This window comes from Paramisgurnus dabryanus, chromosome 3 (genome assembly GCF_030506205.2).
Source record: "Paramisgurnus dabryanus chromosome 3, PD_genome_1.1, whole genome shotgun sequence".
Classification (NCBI taxonomy): domain Eukaryota; kingdom Metazoa; phylum Chordata; class Actinopteri; order Cypriniformes; family Cobitidae; genus Paramisgurnus; species Paramisgurnus dabryanus.
In genome coordinates, this window is record NC_133339.1 from 23,611,957 (window position 1) to 23,638,159 (window position 26,203).

The 26,203-nt window shown below is 38.2% G+C and overlaps 1 protein-coding gene across 1 annotated transcript in view; it reads left to right on the forward strand.

Moving 5' to 3' along the window:
* The window catches only part of stat5a (signal transducer and activator of transcription 5a), a 176,130-nt gene that overhangs the window by 127,144 nt on the left and 22,783 nt on the right, over window positions 1–26,203 (forward strand). The window contains exon 22 of the mRNA XM_065273858.2: window positions 18,558–21,047. Within this exon, the coding sequence (XP_065129930.2) occupies window positions 18,558–21,047 (2,490 nt within the window). The remainder of the gene's footprint in view (window positions 1–18,557; window positions 21,048–26,203) is intronic.

Consider the following 26,203-nt stretch of genomic DNA (forward strand, 5'->3'; position numbering starts at 1 on the left):
AACATTAGAGATTACATTAAAACCCTAAGTCTTTCTACGTATAGCTGCACATTTAAAAAAGGTTTTATTTTTGTGTATCTACAGCCTCATCACCAAAGATGAGCAAGTTACAGCCAATGTAACGCCGGTGGCTTTATTGTTAACTGACAGAACACCTGACTTGACTTTCACCTTGCAAGTTTTCATCAACAATATCTGTGTGAAAAACATTATAAACATGATGATCATCTGCCGACTCAGCACATCCTCTACGTTATTATGGAGAGTCTACTTTATTAACATCTTTTTTTATATTTCTACATATTTTTTCGACCTAGATACACACAGGGCATAATGTTAGTTTTTATGGATAGCATTTAAACTTGTTCTTAAATAATGACAAAGTCTAATTGACTAAAAATGATCCCTCCAACTTAATTAAGCCTAATGATACATTCGTTTTCATAACTTTTAGGCTACATGTTTGGGGGGGGTCAATGGTATTTCATGCATTCTGTCTTATTAACACAGTTTAAGAGTTGTTTCCTCATGCTTAATAAATGCAAAGTGTCAAAAAAGCAGTTGGACGTGTTACAGAGCATTTCTTTGCCAAATGCACTTCAGGGTTCAGGGTTCGAACAAGTTTCGGAAAGTTTTTTCGAATACCACGCTCACACATCAATCAGATGGAGAGCGAAAACCGAGGACGCTAAGTCACAGGAATCACTTCACGCCACAGCTTTGTTTTATATCAAGACTCAACAAAGGCACAAAAGAAGAAGTGTGTTTTTTTGGATGCAAGGAGAAGAAAGCCAGCCTTATAAAAACAATGGATAAAGTTGTTTTATTCAGGGTAGCAACGGAGTTTTGCATGTGTGTTTGTTTAACGCTAGATTTCATTGAAAAGTCCCAACTGGGTCATGAGTTGCATGCGGTAAGACTTCTGTGAGTGCATATTATATAAATGATACAAACATGTCGTGAATCAAAAGTTATACACTCAGTGTTTTATAAAGTGTTGACTCGTGACTCGCTCCTCCCGCAGTTTGTAACTCCTTCCAAAGGAAAGACTCTGTAAAGCCAATCTGTCTTTTATAAATTCGATAAAACTAAAGACTCTTCGGAGATATGAAGGATGTAATACTACTCTATGTACTCCAGATTGACATAAGATAGGCAGAAACAACGTGTGTTATGGACACTTAAATTCATCTATTATATTATAGAAAATGCCCTTTATTAATAATTTACAGGTGCATAAATACTGGCTAACTTTAATTTTATTCCAGCACCGCTGTGTTCTGTATTGACCGAGGCGGTAGTGAGCCCAGCAAAATCACAGCATAGGAAATACCTTCACAGCGACAGCCCTTATACTGTAGTAAAATCTTTTTTTTAATTGTTTGTGTGTGGTTAATGGCCCAAACTTGTTTGTCTAAAAATACCCACAATCCACCAGATTCTGAAAGTCCACTATTAAATATAAAAGCAAATTATTATTTTATCAGCATAACTCTGCGTCTGTGTGTGTGGGGGTGAGAGCTAGCAGCTGTAGGCAGTTTTGTCTGTGGTATAAAGAGGAGAGGTCGATCCTTGCGGAGAAAGCGAAAAAGTGCATTTGTTTTTAGTGAATGCCTGGCAGCAGCTCAAAGCTTTTGAACACAACACCTCCACACAATCTCCCACAACCATCTCCCGCACTCGCTTTGTCTCTTTCTGTCTCTTTCTTCTCTCCTTTCCCCTGGATAAACTCTGGTCGTGGTATAAATACTGTCAGTGTACTCAGAGCAAAATAAAGTTTAGGGTTGTTATGAAAGTTTGTTTTGGAACATACAGTACTTATGACTTTTAAGCTTTAGGGAAGATCCAATACAATCTCATAGCAGTTGGTAACTAATGTACGAGGTGGCTAATTTGTAAATCATACAGGGCCCTATTTTAACGAAGCGCAAAGCGCAAGTGAGTTTGTGAGCGGATCTTGGGCGCTGTTGCTATTTTCCCGGCGGGAGAAATAAATCTTGCGCCAGGCGCAAATCAATAAGGGGTTGGTCTGAAGTAGGTTCATTATTCATAGGTGTGATTTGGGCGTAACGTCAAATAAACCAATCAGAACGCTAGCCAACATTCCCTTTAAACGCAAGGGCGCAAGTTCCATGGCGGGTTGCTATTATTATGACGGATTTACCAGGCGCACGCCAGGAGCGGTTCACAGCCGAGGAGACCGACGTTCTTGTAAGAGCAGTCAAAGACAGAGAAGTTGTTTTGTATGGGGATAGGAGAAACCAGCCCAAATCAGCGTAGGTTAAACAGAGGTGAGAGGAAATAGCCACAATTGTCTCATCAGCTGGCATCTCCATCGTTGCGCCAAGCGCTACAATGATGTCAGGAGACGGGGGAATCCCAAGCTTGCCAGCATAAATCGGGCACGCCGTGTAACGGAAGGTGGATCTGCCTCTACACAGCACCTGACGCCAGCAGAGGACATTGCTGCGTCCACCCTCACCGCTGAAAGGGTTTGGGGGGGGGCTTTGAAATCAGACCCAAGAAACGCAAGCAAGGTCCAACCCCAAAGTAAACTTACAAATCAAGTTCATATACATTAAGGTTTCTTATGAAAACATTTTAATTATTATTTACATAAGATAAACGTAATACAGCCACACAACAATCTTATGAAAATATTTTAATCGTTATTTGCATGATAATTTTTTTACGCAGCCACACAATAATTAAAAACTATCACCACAATGCTCACCACTATGATTTCCCTTATCTCATGTGTTAATATTTTTTTTGTAACAATTTATGATTTGCAAAAATAACTGTTGCATCTGTGTAGATTAGATAAGCAAAGTGTGTGCGCGTTGTGCAAGCTATACATTATGGTCAAGCATGCGCCCTTAAAATAGCATAATGAACCACGCGCAACGCGCCACTGACTTTAGACTAGTTTTTTTGGTCAGTGGCGCAATTGTTTTTTGAAACTGCAAAATAGCATCAGGTATGGTTAGCGCCGCAACACGCCTCCTTTTTTGCGCTGAACCGCCCAGGGAGCGCAAGTTCATTCCCTAGTTTGCTGACGTGCGTCTGTGGAGGGAAAAACCCGCTGTGCGCTGGTGCAAAATACGAATGATACATGCGTCACTGACAAAGTCAATTGCGCTGGGTGCAAGATAGGGCCCACAGTCTCATTTGTATGTTTTTGCCATTGATGTTAGGTTGTGGTGGTGGGGCTGTTGCTTTTTTCTAATAATTGTAAAAAAAAATGTAAGATTCACTTTGAATGAATTCATACAAATTAGCCACCTTGTAAAATAGTTACGAATTACTGTAAAACCTGGAAGTAATACTACAGTATCTGCTTAATGTGTTAGTGTGAAAATTACTAATATTTTTAAGGCGGGGTGCGTGATAAAAAAACACTTTGGAAAAGGGAGTCGGGCTGACTACCAAAACACACTTGTAGCCAATCAGCAGTAAGGGCCGTGTCTACTAACCGGTATCGTTGCCTGGGTTGCGTATTTGTGGGGCAGGTCTATCAAAAGAAGGTTCAAATTCTATTGGGATAGGGGTGTTTGTTTGGGTGATTTCAAATGTCAACACTGGCTTTCAGAGATCACGCACCCTGCCTTTAATAGCTAGCTATAAATATATAAATTTTAACTAAAAGTACAAAGTTTAAGCTTATGACGTTTCAGTGGCAACAACATAAACACGCTACTTTTGTGGCCAAAACTTAAAAGGGCACATATCATGAAAATCTGACTTTTTCCATGTTTAAGTGCTATACTTGGGTCCCCAGTGCTTCTATCAACCTAGAAAATCTGAAAAAGATCAACCTAGTAAAGTAGTTTTGATAAACCATTCTCTGCAACCATTTGAAAAAATGTATCATTGAAATTGGGCTCCCCTTGTGATGTCAGAAGGGGATAATACCGCCCCTTAATCTGCACTATCCAACCACGACACTGCCACACTGTAAAAAATAAATTGTTGGCTCAATGAATTATTTTTTAGTAACTAGTTCCACAGAAATTTTACGTTCACTCAATTTCTGTCTCCAAAGTGTTACCTGGATTGATGTTTTTTAGTTGGCCCAAACTTGACTCAAATATAAAAAAGTATGTTTGCTCAACTAGCTTTATAGTTCATTCAACTAAAATGTTTTAATCAGTTGAATCTTAAAAAACTTACAGCAAATACTCTGTCAATTAAAATTTAAGTATTTACTCAATGTTTTGTGTGTTACTTCAATTAATATTTATTATTTGGGATTTTTTTATAACATTTTAAAATTATTTATCAAATAATTTATGCTGGTGTTGTTAACAAAATAATTAACTTCAGTCACATAAAAACAAAAGCTTTTTATTCACTTATTCACTTATCATACAGACTGAACATACAGAATTAAGTCTTCTCTAAATAGAGGGCATTAAACAGTCCAAAAAGCACTCCAAAGTCAGTCAAAACATCTCCAGGGCCATTTAGGAGACTTTCTTCAGCCCTCTGGTCTGCCTCCACATCATCACCGCTCTGGTTTGATAAACAGAGGAATATAAACACACACACATACATAAATAACATGTTTAATATAATAAAGCTTGATTGTGAAATACTTTATTCCCTAAAATAACGTTAACGTTAGGCCAAATTTCCCTCAGACATCACACATAATTAAACACTATTGGGCGGTTTTCTCGGACAGGGCTTATCACTGACTAAAATAACTGACATCACTTAACATATGAGTAACGTACTATTGTTTTGTCTCAAAATGCACGCCAGTATTGTATTTTATAAGGTTTGTTTGTAAAAATGTCCCAATTATAATAAAGACCGAGTTCTAAACCCTGTCCGGTAAACCACCTAAAGGCTATCTTTACTAAAATAGCTCCACTTTACTTCGGACACATAACATAACACACTTTTAAATACATCTTTACAAAAATATCATTACAAAAACGTCGAGTATTTGCGTCTTTGCCGATTAATATAGTCTAAAATTAACATTTAATTACAACCACTTACCTGACGTGAACTTGAGGAAATGGCTGATGACGATGACTTGTGTCCTGTGAATCAGTAAGTGATTCCAGCTGTTGCGTGTGGATTGATCTCAGATGAAATGACCTGTGATCCAGATCCTTCCGAATTAAGAGATTTTAAATTAAAAACTCACGCACATACTGTACATACACAAACGCGCGCACCGGTCGCGCGCACGTAGGCGCGCACACGGGTACACACACGGGTATATTTAGAAGTTTTATTTAAGATTGTTATGATATTGGGACTATTTCTCCATCCGCTCCTTCAGCTCTGAAGTTCAAATTCGCATGCTGTCCGGTTATAACAAATGTAAAAGATATGAAACATCACTCAACAGCGATATCAATTAAGTGCAATCCTAAAATATGATTTAAAACATAACCCTTTCATTGTTAAGTATGAGAAATTTAAATGAATTAAATCACGTTTAAACGCCACAGAGATATCAGAGCCAGCAGTCGATTTCTGATGCGCTTGCCGAGGCGAGGCTGCGCTGGGCGGGGTGTGAGCGCTTAAGCGCCGGTGATTTTCTGGAGCTCTTCTGGAGCTCATCTCCGTCCGAAAGTGTCCGAGCAAACTTTAAAATAGACGCTATCTTTATTAACCGACCGCATATTTAAACTTTAAGCACATACATTCACGCCTGAACAACTCTTACAATTACATTTTGTGACCAAATAACAGTAATATTTTGAGCATTTTGTTGTCAGGAAAAATAGCTGTCATAAGTCCACATATTGACCAGATTTGTTTTAATTAGTTCAGTCAACATTAGCCATTCTGAATGTTGACTGGATTTGAAAATAACCATTCATTTAATGTTTTAAACACAGATTTATCTAGACTTAAAATAATATGTCTTCTCAACTAGCTCAAACAAAAAAATTGGTTTAACTTATATATTTTTGCCCGTCCAACATTTCATTAATTGGATTTTTTACAGTGCATTTATCAGCTCATTTGCATTTAAAAGGACAAGCCCAAAATGGCACATCACACTAACAAAAGTTGCAATTTTAACATGCTATAATAAATGATCTATATGGTATTTTGAGCTAAAACCTCACATATGTACTCTGGGGACACCAAAGTTTTATTTGACATATTAAAAAAGAATTGTGAAATATCTCCTTTAACTTTCGGTATACTTCTGCTAACAACAGAGTGTTTTTAGAGTAGATTTTTCTGATAACAAGCAAAATAAATAACCAGTAAATTACCTTAGTTCAAATCTTAAGCACATAGCTTAAGTGTATACTACAATGTGCTAACTTTACTGTGTAAAATGAATGTATACAATGTGAGCTACATATCAGCTGCCAAACCTCTCTTCGCACAGCGTTGATCCATACTCGTCTGTTTAGGAAACCAAAACATATTTATTTTCCAGGTCAGATTAGCCACCAGCCACACCGATAAACAAACACATAGCAGAAGTTAACTTCGGGCCAGCCACGTAAATGTGGCAATGGGTGTACATCTAATGAAACCGTCTATACGCACTATACCGTCTTGCACCCATGCTAAGAATCCAATGGATTCTTATGATGCATTTTGTATAAACAACCTTGCACAGCTGGAAAAGTTTGTGTTTGCACTGCGTAGAGTCTCCAATATGGTGCCTGCGGGCACCAGGTTGCCCGCATGGAGTCTGTGAGTTGCCCGCCAAAGTACATTCTATTAATAGCCTCAATTTTAATATTTATTTATTACATATTTTTCATATAAGCTTACCTTCTTTTATGCATGTTAACATTTTAAATTAATGTTATCAACAAATAAAATAAAATTAACAAGTAAAACGAAAACGTTTTGAGTGGACTATATCAAACAGTAGCCCTCCAGATTGTTTTATTCATTTTGACAGCCCTTGCTCACAAAAACCGCTGGTGTAAAGTATGTTTGGGGCTGAAGTAATTATAACCTGAAGTTTGTAGCCAAATAATGTACAAAGAAATATAACAGAGTTCATTTATATTTTATTTTACACATTAATATTGCATTCAATAGAGAAGAATAATGGTGGTGGCAGCAGCACAGTTTTGTACAGTATGTGCTAATTCTGCACAGCCTCTTTTCATTAAAATAACGCTACCCTCCTCTTGACACAAACCTCATGCGAAACACCTACATTATAAACAGATCCACTTCTGTTGTTTATTAGTCATGTACGGCCATTTATCTTTGGAAGCAGGTCCTCATTTCCCTGGAGTACTTTAACACATGATGTACCAAGTGTGAATGCAAGAGTGCTTTGTGGGTGTTTGTCTATGGCTCTTAGCGCTTCTCTTTGCAGTCCCTCTCTATTCTTCTTGTCTTTGTGTATTTGTTTTTTTCACAGTCTGAGATCTTGTTTTGAGAATGAGAAACCTGCTGACTTGCAACTCTCACTGTGGTTTTGTGCTTGTGTTTGTCATGTGATACAGAGCTGTATGCTGTAGTTGTGAGCTTCATCTGGCTTTGGGAATAGTTTTTAATACTGAGAGGGGTTGTGAACTTGTGTTCCATGAGAGCAGTTTTGCTCGGCTCTCTGTGCATGTGATTTACAATATGTAATGTGTGTGATTTGGTTGTTACACTGAGTGGAAGGGAAATTGCTGCTTTTGACTCGGTTAAACAAAGGCCTTTATTGTTGAGGACCTATTTAAATTGTGATTTTTTTTTTGTCGAACGCTGCTGTTTGCTTGCAGTTTAAATAAGATGGTGGAAAATTAATTGTATGTTACCCATGCATAAGCACACATACTGCTAGAGTATGTACACACAAACACATACATCCTAATATGTATTGAGTTACTAATTTGTACCTCTTAAAGCTCACATAACACACGCTGTTTCTGCATTTCTGATGTCTGGAGTACCTATAGGGTAGTATTACATCCTTTATATCTCCGAAGAGTCTTTAGTTTAATCAGATTTATAAACGAAAGATTAGCTTTACCGATTCTTCCGATAACGTACGAAAAATGGCAGGAGGAAGAGATACTACCACGGGAGGAGCCAGTATGAGTCATGCAACTCTATACAACACTGTTTAACTTATGATTCACTATGTTCGTGTCATTTATATAATATGCACGCGCTTGTGTCTCTTGAAAAGTCTTGAAAGATGCATGCTTTGTCAAGAAACATGCCAGAAACAATTGGGTTCAAGGTTTTAGCATGCCGCCATTTCTTAACTTTCCACGCTAATCTTTATGTTGCCATGGATACACAATGTATGCAATGTATCATTTGGATATTTTAATGATGTATGTGCTTTTGTAAGCCCATGTTAAGCCTTATAAATAGCCATACAAATAGACAAAATTAAAGCATTTAATGATTCATTTGCATTGTACTGAATAAATGAAGTGTCATGTACAAATGGGATGCATGAAGTTGATTAAATTCTAAAACGAGTTCATATCTATATTTGGATAAACTGTTTCTTTAAATACTGCAGAGTTTTAAATATTTCTTCTTCATTTTACATAAACTTTTTTTGTTTCTCTAATGTGTTGTGGTGGGTATCTTGGACTATGTTCTCTGTATCCCTGATATAGTAAGGAATTTTAAATATTTTATTTTCTATTTTAATAAATACTGTACCCTGCTGAAATGGATCCTGTGAAACTGAATTCAGGTCGGATAGACTTTGTGCTGTTTGTTCACTAGTGTCAAGCCCATGGGAAGCGAGGTGAGGACATGACTCCTGCGTTTCTACTCCTGCGACGGTACCAGTTTTTTCTCCCAAAGGAAGTGCAAATGTGTAAAGGGCTGCCCAGCGCCCTACTTCTATAGGGGAGGTGGCCTTGATACACAGTCGCTGTGCATTATGGGTATTTGGAAGGTCACCTTTACTGTGTGGAGAAGTTAAACTGATAGATCAAACCAAATGAAGTAGTAATTGTTAGTTATTTTATTATTTAATGTATATTTAATATTTTAAAGGTGCCAAAGAATGCATTGAAATAATATCTTACATTGTTCTCTGATATCTATAGAAGGAATGTAACTTTATTAAGAGCAAATATGATCCAGAAACCGTTTTACATGTCCATTTACAACACTAGGATTTGTCCCCATAATGAAATGGTCTATTATTACCTTATTTTTAATGGTCATGAATAATAATAATGTTGAGCTCTGCTCTGATTGGCTGTTTCTCAGAGCAACTCATTTGAGTAGTTTACATAAGAAGGTTTACATAAGAAGGAGGAAACTAGAGTGTTCAAGGCTTACGATATGTCATTACATGTACTCTTATTATTCATCTATGCCTAGGTAAATACAGTTTTTATTCTAAGGCACCTTTAAGCTGCAGCTTAGTGCAGTGTTTTCAACAGCAAATAGAAGACATGAACCGCAGCGTCAAACACAAGTGCACACGCACAAGGATGACACAGATTATGAATGCCAGTTTACACAAATCAGATCTAAGAAGTTAAAGTCAGTCATTTTTCCTCTGAAAAGAAATAAGATACTGTAGCCTTTGTGATTTTGGCAGCATAGGCAATAATGCAGAGTATTTTGCTTTGGGAAGTTAAGTTCTGATCTGTTGGCGCATCAGGAGACATCCAAAGGCTCATGGGTGTTTAGCTTGTAAACAGTGCACCCGTATTGGTTGTATTTATAGCAGTGCGTGGGTTATGCCATTGCAGGGGCGGTCTGCGTCACACACCAGAGGAACCCTCACATATTAGAACCAAACTAAGACTTGTGTGCTGAATAAAGAACAGATGCTTTAATATACCCACTTTTAAAACAAAATAGTTTTCGCTACGAGATGCATCGCAATTTGGTACTCCCACTCAGGTGCCTGTAAGCCACAGCTGTCAATTATCCCACCCACCAGCCCTCAAACTCAGATTGTGTGTGTGTGTGTGTGTGTGTGTGTGTGTGTGTGTGTGTGTGTGTGTGTGTGTGTGTGTGTGTGTGTGTGTGTGTGTATGTGTGTGTCTGTTTCAACAGCAATTAAACAGCGTTTGCAATTGCATTGCACTCAAACAGCATTGCAGATATTAAAAGACAAAAGGCCAAATCATAGAGCAGGGAAGAGAGCATTTCAACCCTGATTCCTTCTCTTTTGTAAAGGACTCGGAGTGATGGTGATTATTAATATCTTAATTGATTTAGTGTTGATTTACAGTAGTTTAATTATTTTATTATAAAACAGAGAGCTCTCTAAATTCTCATTGGATGAGGCATGTTTGATGTCTATATCAGTAGTTTTCAAACTTTGGGTCACATAATAAGAATGCTGACATCGCGGCACGCACGTTGAATTTCTGGGGCAATACATTTGTTTCAACCTGCTTGTTACTTTAAAATGTGTCATGCAATATCCACTTCTCACCGCATGGTTTTAGTATTTTTTTACTAAATACTACAATAAATACGTGAAGAAGAACCACCGGAAGCGTTTAATATTTTGAGCTTTGTTTTTATTTTACAGCAACTGTTTAAAAATGTGTGTCACATTCAACCACTCGGTGTGCTCCCGCTAGACTCGGGCACAACTGAAAGGTAGGGTTGACAATATATATATATATATATATATATATATTATCTTGGTACAGACAAAATGTCATCGAAACCTATGAAGGAGAAGGTATTTAAATAAACCACGAAAATTTGGTAGTCACGTTTGTGGTGGTAGATTAGCAAACGTCTTGTCAGAACATCAGAACTGCAGGCATCGTTCTAAAAACCATGGGTTTGAGTCTGAATATGACAAACTAATTCCTACTAAATGGCCCATTTCAACTAAAACTATAAATGTTTATGATTTCATTTGAAAAAACGAACAAAATTCTATCATCTGTTATTTCATGCAAATTTCTGATAAAATGAGAAAGTTACAAGCAAAAACATGTGAATAAGCAGCATTTTTGGTCACACACCTTACATTGATATCCATATATAACTTTTTCCTTTGATTTCTAATATTAAAAATGTCATAACTTTCTCAATCCTCAACAGATTTTTACAATCCATGTATTTTTGTAAATGGGAATGTCTGCTCTGTCTATTCATGTGATCAATTTTGAACTTTGGGGTTTTTGAAAATTTTGTCATCATACCTACACATGATACTGGTATAAGGTGGGCTGCGGTTAATGACGCAAAAAACTGTTCAGTCAAATACATGACTGGCAATGACAATGAGTGCGTTTACATGCACAGAATAAGCGGATAACTATTAAAAATCTGCTTATTACAGAAAACTGTTTTCATGCGTTTACATGCAAATCAATAAGCCGGCTATGCAGACAACTGCGTTTACATGGGACTTGGAGAATTATCAGTTTTCTCGCAGGCAGTGACGTCACCGCCTATAGTACACAATAGTCGATCAGAAAGTTAACGACATATCTGTCTTAAGCTGTACTAATGTATCTCTCCTCGTGTCTGCAGAACCTGTAAATGTAACATGAGCTTTTATTTTCACAGTTTCTCTGCCAACTGCTTTAGTCGAGCGGAGACTTTTATGTGTTACCTTGTGCTTACTTCCGCGTGTGACGTTTATCTTTCATACGCGGAGACATGCGCACATGGACAAAACAGTGAGAAAGCGGGTTAAGGTGTTTACATGCCACGCGAAATTGGCGTAATGAGCAAAAAACTACCTGTGCCGATCGGTTTTTGCTTACGCCGTTTATGGGCTTTCCCCGATTAAAGAAAACCGCTTTACGCGTTTACATGACCCCACGTGTTATCAGTTTATTAAGCATAATTGGCGTAAGACTGCATGTAAACGCACTCAATGATTTTGATACAATATACCATAAGGTATTTCAAAGCCATCTCATTACAAATCATACATATTTCTTGTGAGGTGGCTAATTCGTATTAATTTGTATGAAAACATTTGATATTCATAATTTTTGTACGACTTGCTTTTGCCCCTGTGATTTTCATACGAAATATGTACGTAAAATATGTGCGAATTCTTGTGAGATCAGGTTTTGTATTTTGAAATTGCCACCAAACACCAAAAACACCAAATTTTTAGCAAAAAGCTGAGATAATTCAATTTTTGTGAAGGGTTTTTGATAGAGATCAGATTCAGAGCGGTCCTCAAAACTTACACGGGACATACAGCTGTTTGCCCTAGGGCAATACTTCCGGGTTTCATACGTTGCAGAGAGTGCCACCTGGTGGATAATAGCGGATTACGGATTGCCAGAAATACTCGTCATTGGCAGTGACATACAAGTAGTTGAAAACATTATAGATATTGTTAGTAATCAGCTGGACAAAATATATAACACCGGACTAGTGGTTTTTGGATATTTTACTGCAAATTTCTTACAAATTGTACCTTTAATTGTCAATCGTGGGGAAAGAGTTAATAAAATGACAAGAAAAATAAAAGCTACTCGATTGTAAAAGAGAAAACGGGTTTTCCTCACATTTCCATTTCTAAATACGTTGGTTGGTTCCAGAATAAATTATATCTATTTGCGTGGGTCGCAACCTGAAAAGTTTGGGAACTCCTGGTCTATATTAATGTACCAAGATGCTACAGTATATTGCTTGCAACCACAAACAACCTCCTATTTGGATAATAAACTTTATTATTAGTATACAGTGGAAAATCACTGTAACGCTCCCACCCAGTATAGACAGACAGAGGCGAACCCACACAAAAGTGAATGAGAAGTTTGTCTGCTGGCAGGCAAATTGGTTTGTCTGTTGCTTGTCAGCTGCAGTGAGATGATATATGAGGAATTGAATAGCATCTGACCTGTACAGCTGTTTTCCTCTAATCAGAATGGATCAGAGGATCAGCTGAAAATGTGCTGCAGTGTGCAGGAGGTTTGGCTTTGTATAGATTAGTGTATGTATAGTTTCTGTCTTATTTCAGACTGTGGCTCTTGATTTTCACTCACATGTGCATAAGAATTCAGATTCAAATTATATTTTAAAACGGCAAACATTATGTTTAGAACGTGGCGGAAGATAATGTACTGAAAACACAACAGCTTTTGTCTTGATTATAAATTTTGATCCAAAATATTATGAGAATATAGGCTATTAAAAATATTTTGTTATTTTGTTTAAAAAAAATGTTGTATTGTGTATTGTAAAAATATATTAAACACTAGCTTGAGTGGATGAAAACACTTTATTCTCATTCTCAGCGCTCTTTTCCTCTCTTGATCTCACACAGTTGGGGCGCAGTCTGGGATCATGTTTTGTTTCTTTAATCTGAAATTTTAGCCAAGTTGATTTACCAAAATTATGTAACATTACATTACATCTCAGTATGCACAATAAGTTACAGCATCTTTACTGAAGGAATTAGATTTCATTTAATTGACTAAAGGGAGCATATTTCACAGAATGTTGTGGAAAACAATTCACATGTATGTGCTGATCACAAAGTTATCGGTTGTCAAGGCAAAGCATTCTTTACCATTTCAACAAAGAGACATCATCTGGCACTAATGGAAGATAATAACAGCAGCACAAAGATTGCAGAACAAACGAAAGGAAAAAGAACTGAAACACAATAAGCCAAAGTGTGTGCATTATGGGATGAATGAATGCGCTATTGCAGTCTAGGGGAGATTCAAACAAGAGTTTGAACAGACTCCTAAAATAAGGATGCTACAAAGTGTTCTTCAAAGTGATGACATTTTGTTTCCCCAAAGAACCATTCAGGAGAGGTTCTTGCAGGAACCACTTCTTTTCTTTTTTTTTATCTTAAAACATTTTTTCACTACAAAGAATATTTTGTGAAACAGAGATGTTCATTGGATGTCAAAGGTTCTTTATGGAGCCATACAGTCAAAACTATTTCTTCTATGGTGTCATAGCACCTTTCATGTTAAAGACTGTACTGAGATACTGAAAGATTTTGCACATGTTAATAAGTTAGCATGCGTGTACATTAATGCATATATAGATGCTAAACATGTGACGTGAGGGATCACAGACAGTGATTTAATAAGTCCCTTTGGAGAAGGGACATGCCCAAGCTGGAAAAGAAAATTAAAAAACATGAGCCTAGGATGAAGTGAGTGCACACTTCTTGCTCTTATCACAATGCATACACAGATACTTTATTCTCTGTAGACAGTTTACTTTCTGTGTTATGTGAGTAGGTGGTTACATTGGTGTCTGTCTTTGTGTTTAATAGTTTCTAATGTTTTTCGATCTAAGCAGCTCCTACGCAGGAGTCAATAGTGTGTTTCCTTTGCTGTTGTGTGTGTGTGTGTGTGTGTGTGTGTGTGTGTGTGTGTGTGTGTGTGTGTGTGTGTGTGTGTGTGTGTGTGTGTGTGTGTGTGTGTGTAACATTATCAATGTCCTTACAAAGTCCAGACGTCAATAACTCAGGCTTTCATTTACTGTACTGCATGTTTTGTCATCTTTTTTACAATGCCCTGATTGAAATACATGTTAAATTAACCTTTTGAATACTTTTAAATAAAGCTGAATATCTGGTCAATTCAACTAAATCATCAAGTTTTTAATATAAGGTTAACACACACACACACACAAAATAAGATTAATACAAATTAATTTGAATACCTTGGTACTTTTTATTATTGCAGTCAGTGTTTATCAAAGCACAGATATAAATCTTAAAATACAGTCGCTCCTTTTTGATATTCACCTGTTTTTGTTAATCTTCAAACAAAGTAATTTGCCGCCTTTGCAAATTTCTACAGTATGTTATATTTATATGCCATTCCAGTTATGCTCATTGTCATTGGAAACAACTGTGTTTATAAATAAATAAGTTATATAACCAAGTTCATGCAAAAACATTTGGTATTGGAAGAATTTAACAACAGATTGTCAAAGTCTTTGGCTTTTGATCACAGACTTGATGTCTTATTTTGACACAAACACGTTGAAGACTTTAAAAGCTATTTAAAACAACCTATTCTCCAACCCATATTGTTTTGGTCTTTTGTCCATTTCACTAAATACGACCAATAGATGCATTTACTAAATGAGCGCCTTTACCGACAGCAGGCGAAACTTAAAAATTATATTTTGTGGTATCATTTGGCTATGATGACATGTACTGGGATAAGATTTTCAATTTAAACCACCAGGATTAATTGTTTTTTATTACACATTACATTATTCAGGCATTAGGGCAAATAAAATACCCATTTATTTATTTATTATATGATATAAACACAACATACAAAACAGTCTGAGTCATACTCACAACTTTTTAAAAATGAACTTAAAATATTCCAAGTGTATTGAGGTCAAACGATCGATTTATTTAAAGAAAGATGCAAAAGTGACCGCTGTAAATATCAGATCCGGTGTACATTGTTTGAAAAACAGCCACCAGAAGCAGTGATGATACGTCATCTATGATTGTGAAAAGGCATTGGCTCTCGTGTGTCTCGTGACTGATTGCATCATTACGTTAGCTAAGAATGTGAAGCGATATTGGCTCTTGTGACCGACTACATCATGCTGGTTTATGTTTGAATGAGATCTGACTGTGCGTTTTGATCACAGAGTTCGAAGGTTTGCAATGCGAATAGTTTGTAATACTGTTTTATGCAATAAATACCTGACTGTACTTTAACTTGCGTGTTGTGTTTTATATGGTTAAGAAGTGGTTGGGTTTAGGGTAAGGGTGAGGGTGGGGTTAGATGCTCCAAAATATCTTTAAAACCATAAATGTTTTTGAAACCGTTTCTACATTTACAACTTCTAATCTGATGTATAATGCAAAAACCTTAAAACATAAAAACAGGTTGTTTAAGATACTTCCCCTAGAGGACACTAATCTCTTAATACATCACTTTACGTCGTAATAAGGTGCTTGCACAAACCTATGAGGTTGTTATTTTTGGAGGACAGTCTCATTTAAAAAGTAGAAAACTAAGTTTGTTTTCCATAACCGCATTGCTTATGCTTAGGAAGCACATCTTATTTGTGATGGGCACAGATCTGCAGGAACAGGCTATAGTTGAAATTAATGTGTTTGTGTATTACAATATCAAATAAACACTCACAGCCTGACACCTTGACTAGTGTAAATAACTGTATGAGTAAAGCCAGTCATGGATTTGTCCAGAGATGGGTTCTGTTTTCTGTTGTGAATGACAAAGGTCACTCCGCAATTATTCACTGTCAACTTATGCTCTCTCACCCACAACCTCTCTCTCTCTCTCCATTTCTCGCAGTAATTCCTCATCACACGGAGATACTCTTTAACACGCTGTCACTGTTATTCTCGCTCAGGAGCTGTATGAATGTCGACACTCTTCAGCAGTTTTGTGCAAACACAGCTGTGTTATGAAATACACAGCTTATACACAGACAACCCTCACGGATCCGCTCCCAATACCATTTACATGGCTTGGTAAAGTGGCTTCCTGTCCAGCCATGCCCAAATAATCCAAATGCCCATATAAGCTCAGACTGTTACGGGGAATGAAATACACCCCTCAAACTTTTAAAGTATGTCATCTGACTGGAATAAAGATTTTACCCATTTTCTGTTTACTTTGTTTGCTAAGGTTACTCTTCGAACATCATTCTTAAATCTTTATATAATTCTAAGAAATATATAAAAAAAATCTCCTTTTTAAAGGAAAACACCACCATTTTTCAATATTTTACTACGTTCTTATCTCAACTTAGACGAATTAATACATACCTTTCTTTTTTCAATGCGTGCATTTTTCATCTTTGTACAGCGCGTTGTGAATGTGTTAGCATTTAGCCTAGCCCCATTCATTCCTTAGGATCTAAACAGGAATGAATTTAGAAGCCACCAAACACTTTCATGTTTTCCCTATTTAAAGACTGTTACATGAGTAGTTACACGAGTAAGTATGGTGACACAAAATAAAACTTTTGTTTGGAGCCATAGGAATGAATGGAGCTAGGCTAAATGCAGTCACATTCAATAAGCATTGTACAAAGATTAAAGTGCATGCATTGAAAAAAGATAGGTATGTATTCATTCATCTAAGTTGAGGTAAGAACATAGTAAAATATTGAAAAACGGTGGTGTTTTCCTTTAATATTCATAAACAACTATAATTTTGACATTTGTAGGTGAGCACAAAAACATTAGCTCAACCTATTAAAATAAAAATTATTTTAAAAATAACCTTGAACTGTATTTGATTTTTGCTGTTACGTATGATCGTGAAGTATGAAATTTATTGGAGCACACTAGATGATCTCAGAGCTAACAGATATGTACTAACAGCATGCATGTGTGTGGTGTGTGTGTTTTGTGACTTGGCATTGCTTTGTGTGAGTGTGTAGGTAGTTAAACCGCTGTCATAATAGACTTCTTCATTGGAGGTATGTTCATATGCGCATGATATGGGTTTGATTTGGCTGAAAACTCCCTTGGTATTTCACCTACGTGTTCAAATGTTTGCTTGACTTGGAAAAGCTCCAGAGCAGGAGTTCATATTTAGATCAAGTAATCAGATCTGTTTTGATGTTTTCTCTGGCAGTGAACATCTTCACGTCTCTGATATCTTGTGTGTATGCATGCTGGTAAGGCATGCATTCTGGTAAGGACGGTGATGCCTGAATGCATGTAAATTTACATCTTTGGTAAAAGTTGCTTGTTTTTATTAAAGTTGACAGATCATGTGAAGTATTGTGCTTGCAGTACCAAGGTTATATCCATAATGTACAAGGTTACCCATAAATTGTGTATCTTTAATTCACTTTGCATAAAGGCATCTGCCTAATACATAAACATGGACAGACCTTTTATCTTTAGTGTTAAAATCACTGCCATGTCTATATTTGTTCATTGGTTTCCTAAAGTGTGTGCTTATATAAGTGTTTGTGTAGATGTATAGGTGTGTACTTTGAAAAGGTCAGTGAATGGTTTTTATCAGAGGTTATATGTTAAAAGCTTGATTCAAATGGCTTATCTGCCATTGGCTACTCTCTCCTGTCCGTTTCATATTGATCGCTCTGTGATGGATTCCACTGGCTTATGCCAAAACAGGCACTTTAGTTTGCATAAGGTAGTTAACGCTATAGTTAGGCTTGTTATCTTGTATTTATTCCAGACCGGAGCTGTTATAATTTGCTTTGGCACATGCTTTGCATACGCACTGCCTCACACCATTTACCCTAATTTAATGTGTATGTGTACTTTCAAATGTTCCTGTTTTACACCTGACATCCCCCTCAGTAACAATGTCTACATGTATCTTTTCCTTAAAGAGGACATTTCACAAGACTTGTTTATGATGTCTAAAAAAATCTTTGTTGTCCCCTTTCTTTGGATTTTTCACATTTTCTAGGTTAATAGAAACACTGGCAACCCAACTATAGCACTTAAACATGGAAAAACACATACGTCCCCTTTTAAAAAAAAAACGTATGTGTGTTTAACATGTTTTTACAACATGTACATCTGCTTTGCTCCAGGTATTGATATTATAAATATGCATCCTAAAACTCTTCCATAAACTTTAATAAATAAATCAGAAAAGATGTAATATTTGTTGTTTGGTTTTGATCATGTACATATATTGTGTATATACTCATCATACTTTGTTCTTCATCCGCAGGATGGCTCGAAGCAAAGGCAGGTGAGAAAGAAGACAGTCTCCTTCAGCTCCATGCCAAATGACCGTAAGATGAACAGCACAGCCGCCTGCATGGCTTTTATGATGGAAGGCTGCGAGATGAAGAAAGTTCGCTCCAATTCTCGCATGTACAGTCGTTACTTCCTGTTGGACCCTGACATGCGCTGGCTTCGCTGGGAACCGTCAAAGAAAGACTCAGAGAAGGCCAAGCTTGAGATCAAGAGCATCAAAGAGGTTCGATTGGGTAAGAAGACACCTGTCCTGCGCAGCAACGGACTCTCCGATCAGTTCCCGGATGAGTGCGCGTTCTCAATAATATACGGAGACAACTATGAATCGCTGGATCTGGTTGCAAGCACAGCAGACGTGGTTAGCACCTGGGTGATGGGACTGCGGTACCTGGTGTCATATGGGCGACACATGGTGGGCGTGGTCGAACCCAGTCAACCCAGCTTAAGAACATCCTGGATCGGTTCGGTGTTCGAGCTTGCTGATCCAGAAAGACAAGGATACATAGACTTATTCCGTGCCACCCAAATCATCAAGGGACTCAATCCTGGCATGCGAGAATCTCGCATTGAGCTTAAGTTTAAAGAGCTACAGAAAGCCAAGGACTGCTATGGTGAAGGCATTGATTTAGACACATTTGTAGAGGCTTACTGTGAACTGTGCACACGCCCTGAGATCTTTTTCTTGCTGGTGCAGTTTTCCAGCAACAAAGAGTACCTGGACTCCAAGGACTTGATGCTATTTGTGGAGGTGGAGCAGGGAGTGGAGGGAGTCACAGAGGAAATGTGTCGGGAGATTGTGCGTAGGTACGAGCCCTCAGCTGAAGGGCGTAACAACAGCTACTTGTCCATAGATGGCTTCACACACTACCTCTTGTCGTCCGAGTGCCACATTTTTGACCCACAGCACAAACATGTTTGTCAGGACATGACACAGCCCCTTTCACACTACTATATCAACTCTTCCCATAATGCGTCACTTTTGGAGGACCACTATTGGGGCTCGTCAGACCTCAGCAGTTATGTCCGTGCGCTACGCATGGGCTGTAGAAGTCTGGAGGTGGTGATCTGGGATGGCCCAGACTGTGAACCTGTGGTCTATATGGGTAGTTCTGTTGCCTGCCAGCTGGCGTTCTGTAAAGTTCTAGATGTCATTAACCAGTATGCCTTTGAGAGCTCAGAGTATCCACTGATTCTCTGTCTGGTGACACACTGCAGCGTTCCCCAGCAGAGAGTCATGGCTCAACACATGAAAAAGATCCTTGGGGACAAACTGCACACAGAGTCTCCTAATGCGGAAGATCTCTACTTGCCCTCCCCTGAGAATCTTAAAGGAAAAATCCTCATTAAAGGAAAGCGTCTGCCTCCAGACTCACAGGAGTCGGAAGGGGAGGTAACGGATGAAGACGAGGGGTTCGAGATGTCTAGGAGAATGCTGGGTGTAGATGACAAAGACCAGATTAATGGTATTGGCTGCAAACGGTTACGCCTTTGTAAAGAACTGTCAGATCTGGTAACCCTCTGCAAGGCTGTGCAATTCCGTGACTTTGAGACGTCTAAACGGGAACAAAGGCATTGGGAGATTTGTTCTTTCAATGAAGTCAATGCCAACCGATTCGCCAATGAGTTTCCGGAAGACTTTGTGTCTTATAATAAGCGATTTCTGTCACGAGTGTACCCCACACCTATGCGCATTGATGCTAGCAACATGAATCCACAAGATTTTTGGAAGTGCGGTTGCCAGATTGTGGCCATGAATTACCAGACCCCAGGGTTGATGATGGATTTGAACCTCGGCTGGTTTAGGCAAAATGGAAACTGCGGCTACGTCTTGCGTCCGGCAATAATGCGTGAAGAGGTGTCATATTTCAGTGCCAATGCCCGTGACTCACTTCCTGGAGTGTCAGCCCAGCTCCTCCACATCAAGGTGATAAGTGGTCAAAACCTACCAAAGCCGCGGGGTTCTGGTGCCAAAGGCGATGTGGTAGAACCGTACATCTATGTGGAGATCCATGGAATTCCTGCGGACTGTGCAGAGCAACGCACTAAAACTGTCTCGCAAAATGGCGACAATCCCATTTTTGATGAAAGCTTTGAGTTCCAAATCAATCTTCCTGAATTGGCTGCTTTGCGTTTTGTTGTCCTTGATGATGACTACATTGGCGATGAGTTTATCGGCCAGTACACCATTCCTTTCGAGTGCCTGCTTCCTGGTTACCGACATGTTCCACTGCAGTCACTTACCGGGGAGTTCCTGCCCAATACCACATTGTTTGTTCATGTCGCCATTACAAACAGGCGAGGTGGGGGAAAAGCCAATAAGAGGGGTCTCTCTGTGAGAAAGGGCCGCAAGACAAGGGAATACACCTCCACCAAGACCACAGGGATCAAAGTGGTAGATGAGCTCTTCAGGGCATCAACTCAACCTCTACGGGAAGCAACAGACCTAAGGGAAAATGTACAGGTATGGATTAGTTTTTTTTTACAAGGATCAGTGATGAGAGAAGAAATGCAATTTTTTATGCAATTTGGAGAATTTTCTGCATATCTGAATTATACATTTTATTATATGGCATGTTAAAATATTTAGAATAATGGCATAAATGTATCGCTGTAAAAGTTTAATATCATGATCGGTTGTTAGTGAACAGAATGAAGTATGAAGATGTTGTGACTGTACTGTAGTTTTTATAGTAGTGACTGTATAAATTGTAGATGCCTTTGAAACTTGCTTGCAATGAAGGTCAGCTGCCAATTCTAGTCATGTAAGCTGTCATGGTCCTGCATACAGTTCAAGGGAGGCAAAGGGTATTGAAACAAGGATTATAGCAACACTGTATAGGGTAAACACACTAAATATTAACCACGATGTGACCGAAAAGGTACAAGAGAACAAAAAAATGCAGGGCATCACTCAGTCACCTTAACTTGATAATGTTAAAGGGGTCATATGATGATTTTTTTTAAGATGTAAAATAAGTCTGTGGTGTTCCCAGGGTGCGTATGTGAAGTTTTATTTCAAAATACCTCACAGATAATCTATTATAGCATGTTGAAATTCCCATTTTGTAGGCTTGAGCAAAAGTTTGTCATTTTTGGGTGTGTCTTTTAAAATGCAAATGAGCTGATGAAATGCAAACACTGATCACAATGATGATGGTTTGTTGTAATTAAAACTCAATTGCGCTGTTAATTTCTCTCTCTCTCTCTCTCTCTCTCTCTCTCTCTCTCTCTCTCTCTCTCTCTCTCTCTCTCTCTCTCTCTCTCTCTCTCTCTCTCTCTCTCTCTCTCTCTCTAAACGGCAGTGCTGTGGTTGGATAATGCAGATTAATGGGCCGTATTATAGTGATTGGCCTTGCTACCTACCACACAAAACAGGCGAAATCTACGACCTAATTTTTTACATTCTGGCAGAGAATGGTTTACCAAAACTAAGTTACTGCGTTGTTCTTTTTCACATTTTCTAGGTTAATAGAAGCACTGGGGACCCAATTATAGCACTTAAACATGGAAAAAGTCAGATTTTCAAGCTATGACCCCTTTAAGATGTTACAGATTAGGATGACAATACATCAGCCCAGTTCATTTCATGAAAGATGGGTCCAAGCTGCAATTGCTATTGATTTCAAATGACTCTTGCTCAGCAGATTTAACATGTCCTTTAGCACATGGTCCTAATTTAGGAAGACTAAAGCCTTAGAGGACATCCCATTAGATGATTAGAGACAGAAGACATATGGCCAGCTCGAGCTGTCTTCCTGGATCTTTCCTCTTGTACTTAAATGTGTTTGTGAGTGATTGTGTTAAATTCATTTGCCAGAATGCATTTCAGTGTCTGACGTTGCTCATTTTTTTAACTGATCTTGTATTGGAAATAGTTTTTAACAAAGTTTGTATAAGTTTGAGCAATGATGAAATATATGGCAGTTTTATTAACTCAAGGAGGTAACCATAACAACAGTATGCAGCTTGTGCCCACAAGTATTGTCATAATTGGTCACTTTATTATAGATATGACAAATACATAACAAAAAGCATTGCTGTTTAAAGTCTGGTATTGGCTCCAGATTACAGTTTATATAATTGTTGATATAATTGGCACAATATGAAAGATATGTTTATACAAGTTGGAATAGATACTACTTTCCTGATCACAGATTCATGTGCACTGAAGAGGAAGGTAACATAGGTGCAGAAAAACACCCATTTTACCCTCAAGCTTGCAACAGGAAACACATTGAACAAAGCCAACAAGACATGAAGTTTGTGTAGGTTGTTAATTACTTCATGGGATAAAAAACATAAGTCCAGGGCAGCTGTATGTATGAGCATCAAGTCATTGTGTACTTAATCAGCACTATGGCATTATTGTTTTAAAGCATTGGAGATTTTACATTGAGAGACCTATTAGATTTGTTAAACAAAAATAGGCTAATATGTTAGATGATTGCATTAAAATATGTATTTAGTTTACATGTGTACTTAACCCCAAATGTTTTAAATGTTTGAATTCAAAGAATTCGTAGTTTTATAGGGTTGCTTGTTAAATAGGGCTGGGTATTGGCAAGGGCCTCACGATGTGATACATATCATGATACGATGCGATGCATTGCAATCCTTTTCTTTTTTTTATAAAAAATTTTAAAAAATAGAGCTGAATTTTAAAAAAAACTTTGAAAAGCTGCAGGTGTTTTTACATTCTCTGCCATTTTCTTCTGAGACATTAGCCGAACGGTCGTATATGAACGACAACTGGACAGCGACAAATACAGCAGCGGTGGAGCAGGTTGTTTGATGCACACAGAGGGATTTGATGGGTTTTTTAAAATACCGATAGTAGAGATTGGAATATCGATACACTAATCACGAAAAAAAAACCATTTATTACAATAGTTACCTGTATCGATATTTTTGCACAGCCCTATAGTTAAAGGCATTGTATTAGGGTTAGCCTTGTTTTTTTTTCACTTTTGCTTCCAGGTAACCTTTGTTTGACTTCATGTGGTACTACGCAGACCAATCGGTATGTGACATTAAGGTATCTTGAGAGTGATTCAAAAGCCGAACTACTTCATCGCTCTTGTGATACTTTGTATGTCATACAACGAACGATCTGCCCAGCGCCGTATGCAGACGTAGTAGCCTACTTGTAGCATCTAGCATGCCAATGTGTTGTTAGGACATAATGTAACTTTATTTATTTAAAACGTTATTTTATTACATCATTAATGAACATGATTTATGAGTCCTGTCAGACTGATTTTTTTATCAACAGTGACATCGAACTCTCATCGTCATCAAGCATTGTGAAGCGACATCTAGTGGCGAAAATTATATATTGTGCCGTTAAACAAAATTAATAAATTAATACTTACCTATTGTAGTTGTAATTTTTTCTCTCTTTTTATGATTTAGTTTTTATTTACAAAAAGTAAACAAATCAGGGTTTTAAACGGCATCAAGCTTTCTGCTGCTTTATCTCACCCATGACCCAACCCCCTCTCACCCTTCACATAATTTCGGACTGAATGGTCTTTATATGGCGCTTTTCCATTGCATAGTACCCCACGGTTTAGTTTAGTTTGGGTCGGGTCAGCTCACCTCACTTTTGGCGCTTTTCCATTGCATAGTACCCCACGGTTTAGTTTAGTTTGGGTCGGGTCAGCTCACCTCACTTTGGCGTGGTTAGCTTTTCCATCGAGTTTAGTATCACTTCGGAGTGGGAGGGATTATAGGCGTGTCGTTATATTTACGCTGCCTACTGCTGTGACATCATACACGTGAGAGCGTTGTTGTACATCCCCATACATTCATTTATTTCTCAGTCTGCCACAAAATTAAAATTGGCCACCACAAATAGATGCTTGCACATCGCGTTTATAACTACCTCTGTCTCACATGACAGTTTCTGTACAAACACCCGACCCGTGGCGTCAGTCGATGGCGCTCCGCTGAGCCTCATTCAAGTTGCATTTAAGCATATATAATGCGGACGTGCACGTCGCGAATGTGCCGCCACAAACTGCAAGTCTGGAAAAAACTGTTATGGTGTCCCGGATTCTCAACTTGCGGATGTTTTTCATGTTGGGATGTTTGGAAACTTATAGCAGAATACAGATAACAACATGTTTGCTTGAGACAGCGCAAGCTAGCAGTAAGCTAAAGCTAATATTTACATTATAGCGATGACGTGATGATTCTCTCAGACCAATCAGTGATCTACAGTGTTTTCGCGTCACGTTTGGTATCAGCTCGGGTCGCTTGGAACCCCAACCGAGGTGGTACGAAAAAAAGTATCGGGTACTACGTACTGCACCCAATGGAAAAGCTCCCAAAAGTAAGCTGACCCGACCCAAACTAAACTATACCGTGGGCAGGGTTTAAATTGGGCCGGGGGCGTCCGGGGCTAAGCCCCGGCACATAGGCTGAAGGTCGCGCTCTGCTCTTGCCAGTGTACTCGCTGCGCTGGTGCGTGTGCACTGACGCGAAGGGAATAATGTGTTTTCATTCATTATGGGGCATACTTACCAACGCAAGTTCAACGATTTGCGCGAGCAGATTACATACAAAGTCAATGCAAAGACGCAACCAGGCGCATCCTCGCACGGGGCGATGAAAATGACGCGAATTGTGCGCCGCAATTGCCGCGAAAACATGCGCTTTTGCCTTTAAATGCGTCTTCGCGCAAGTTATGCAACTCAAGCGAAAAAACTCCGAACTTCAAGAACGCGCTCTCACGCAGGATCATTTGACGAGAGAGAGAGAGAGACAGAGAGAGAGAGACAGAGAGAGAGACAGAGAGAGAGAGGTAATAATGGTGCCCACGTCGAGAAAACTTCATAGAAGACTAGAAACGTGTAAAGGATGAGGATTAAAGTATGTATGTCACTCATCTAATTACATTATGTTAAGGATAACACTGGATATAACTATTGTATAGTTTAATAAAATAATGTATTTTTATTACACAAATCAAACCTAACTATATTTAAGCTGCTGACCAGCATAGGGAATCATATGGCTAATTTATAAGACATGCTGATGATACAGTACTGTGTGTTGTACCTTTTATTGTTAATTTAGTCTTTTGGGGTAGCCTATCTTATGCCTAGAATTATTCAAGGAGGTTGATTTTTTTAACTTCCTTTAAAGTTTGATCAGTTGTGCATAATGACATGTGCAACAAATAGATATAGGGTGTCAAACTCATAGATTTGCATCATTTAAAATTCAGATGCTCTTTTTAAAATATATTGGGTCAACCTCTGGCACAGCTTTAAAGCTGAAACTTATCAAATCCTATCAGAGGTCCAGAATGTCATTGAAACACACCAGTGGCTTTGCTATCATCAGTATTAAACATGTTACCCCTTGAAGTACCCCTCCCCGCAGAGCCCCCCCACATAACAAATCCCAATTTAACCCCTGACCGTGGGGTACTATGCAATGGAAAAGCGCCAATAGTCTCCATGGTGTCATAGAAATCCCACAGGAAGTGCTGTTGTGTAGAATGATCTATCACCCTGCTCTCACACTAAAGAAATAACACTTACAGACCAATGCAAACAAGCAGATCATTAGATCATAGATTAAATCAGATCATGAACTACTTTAGTCTCA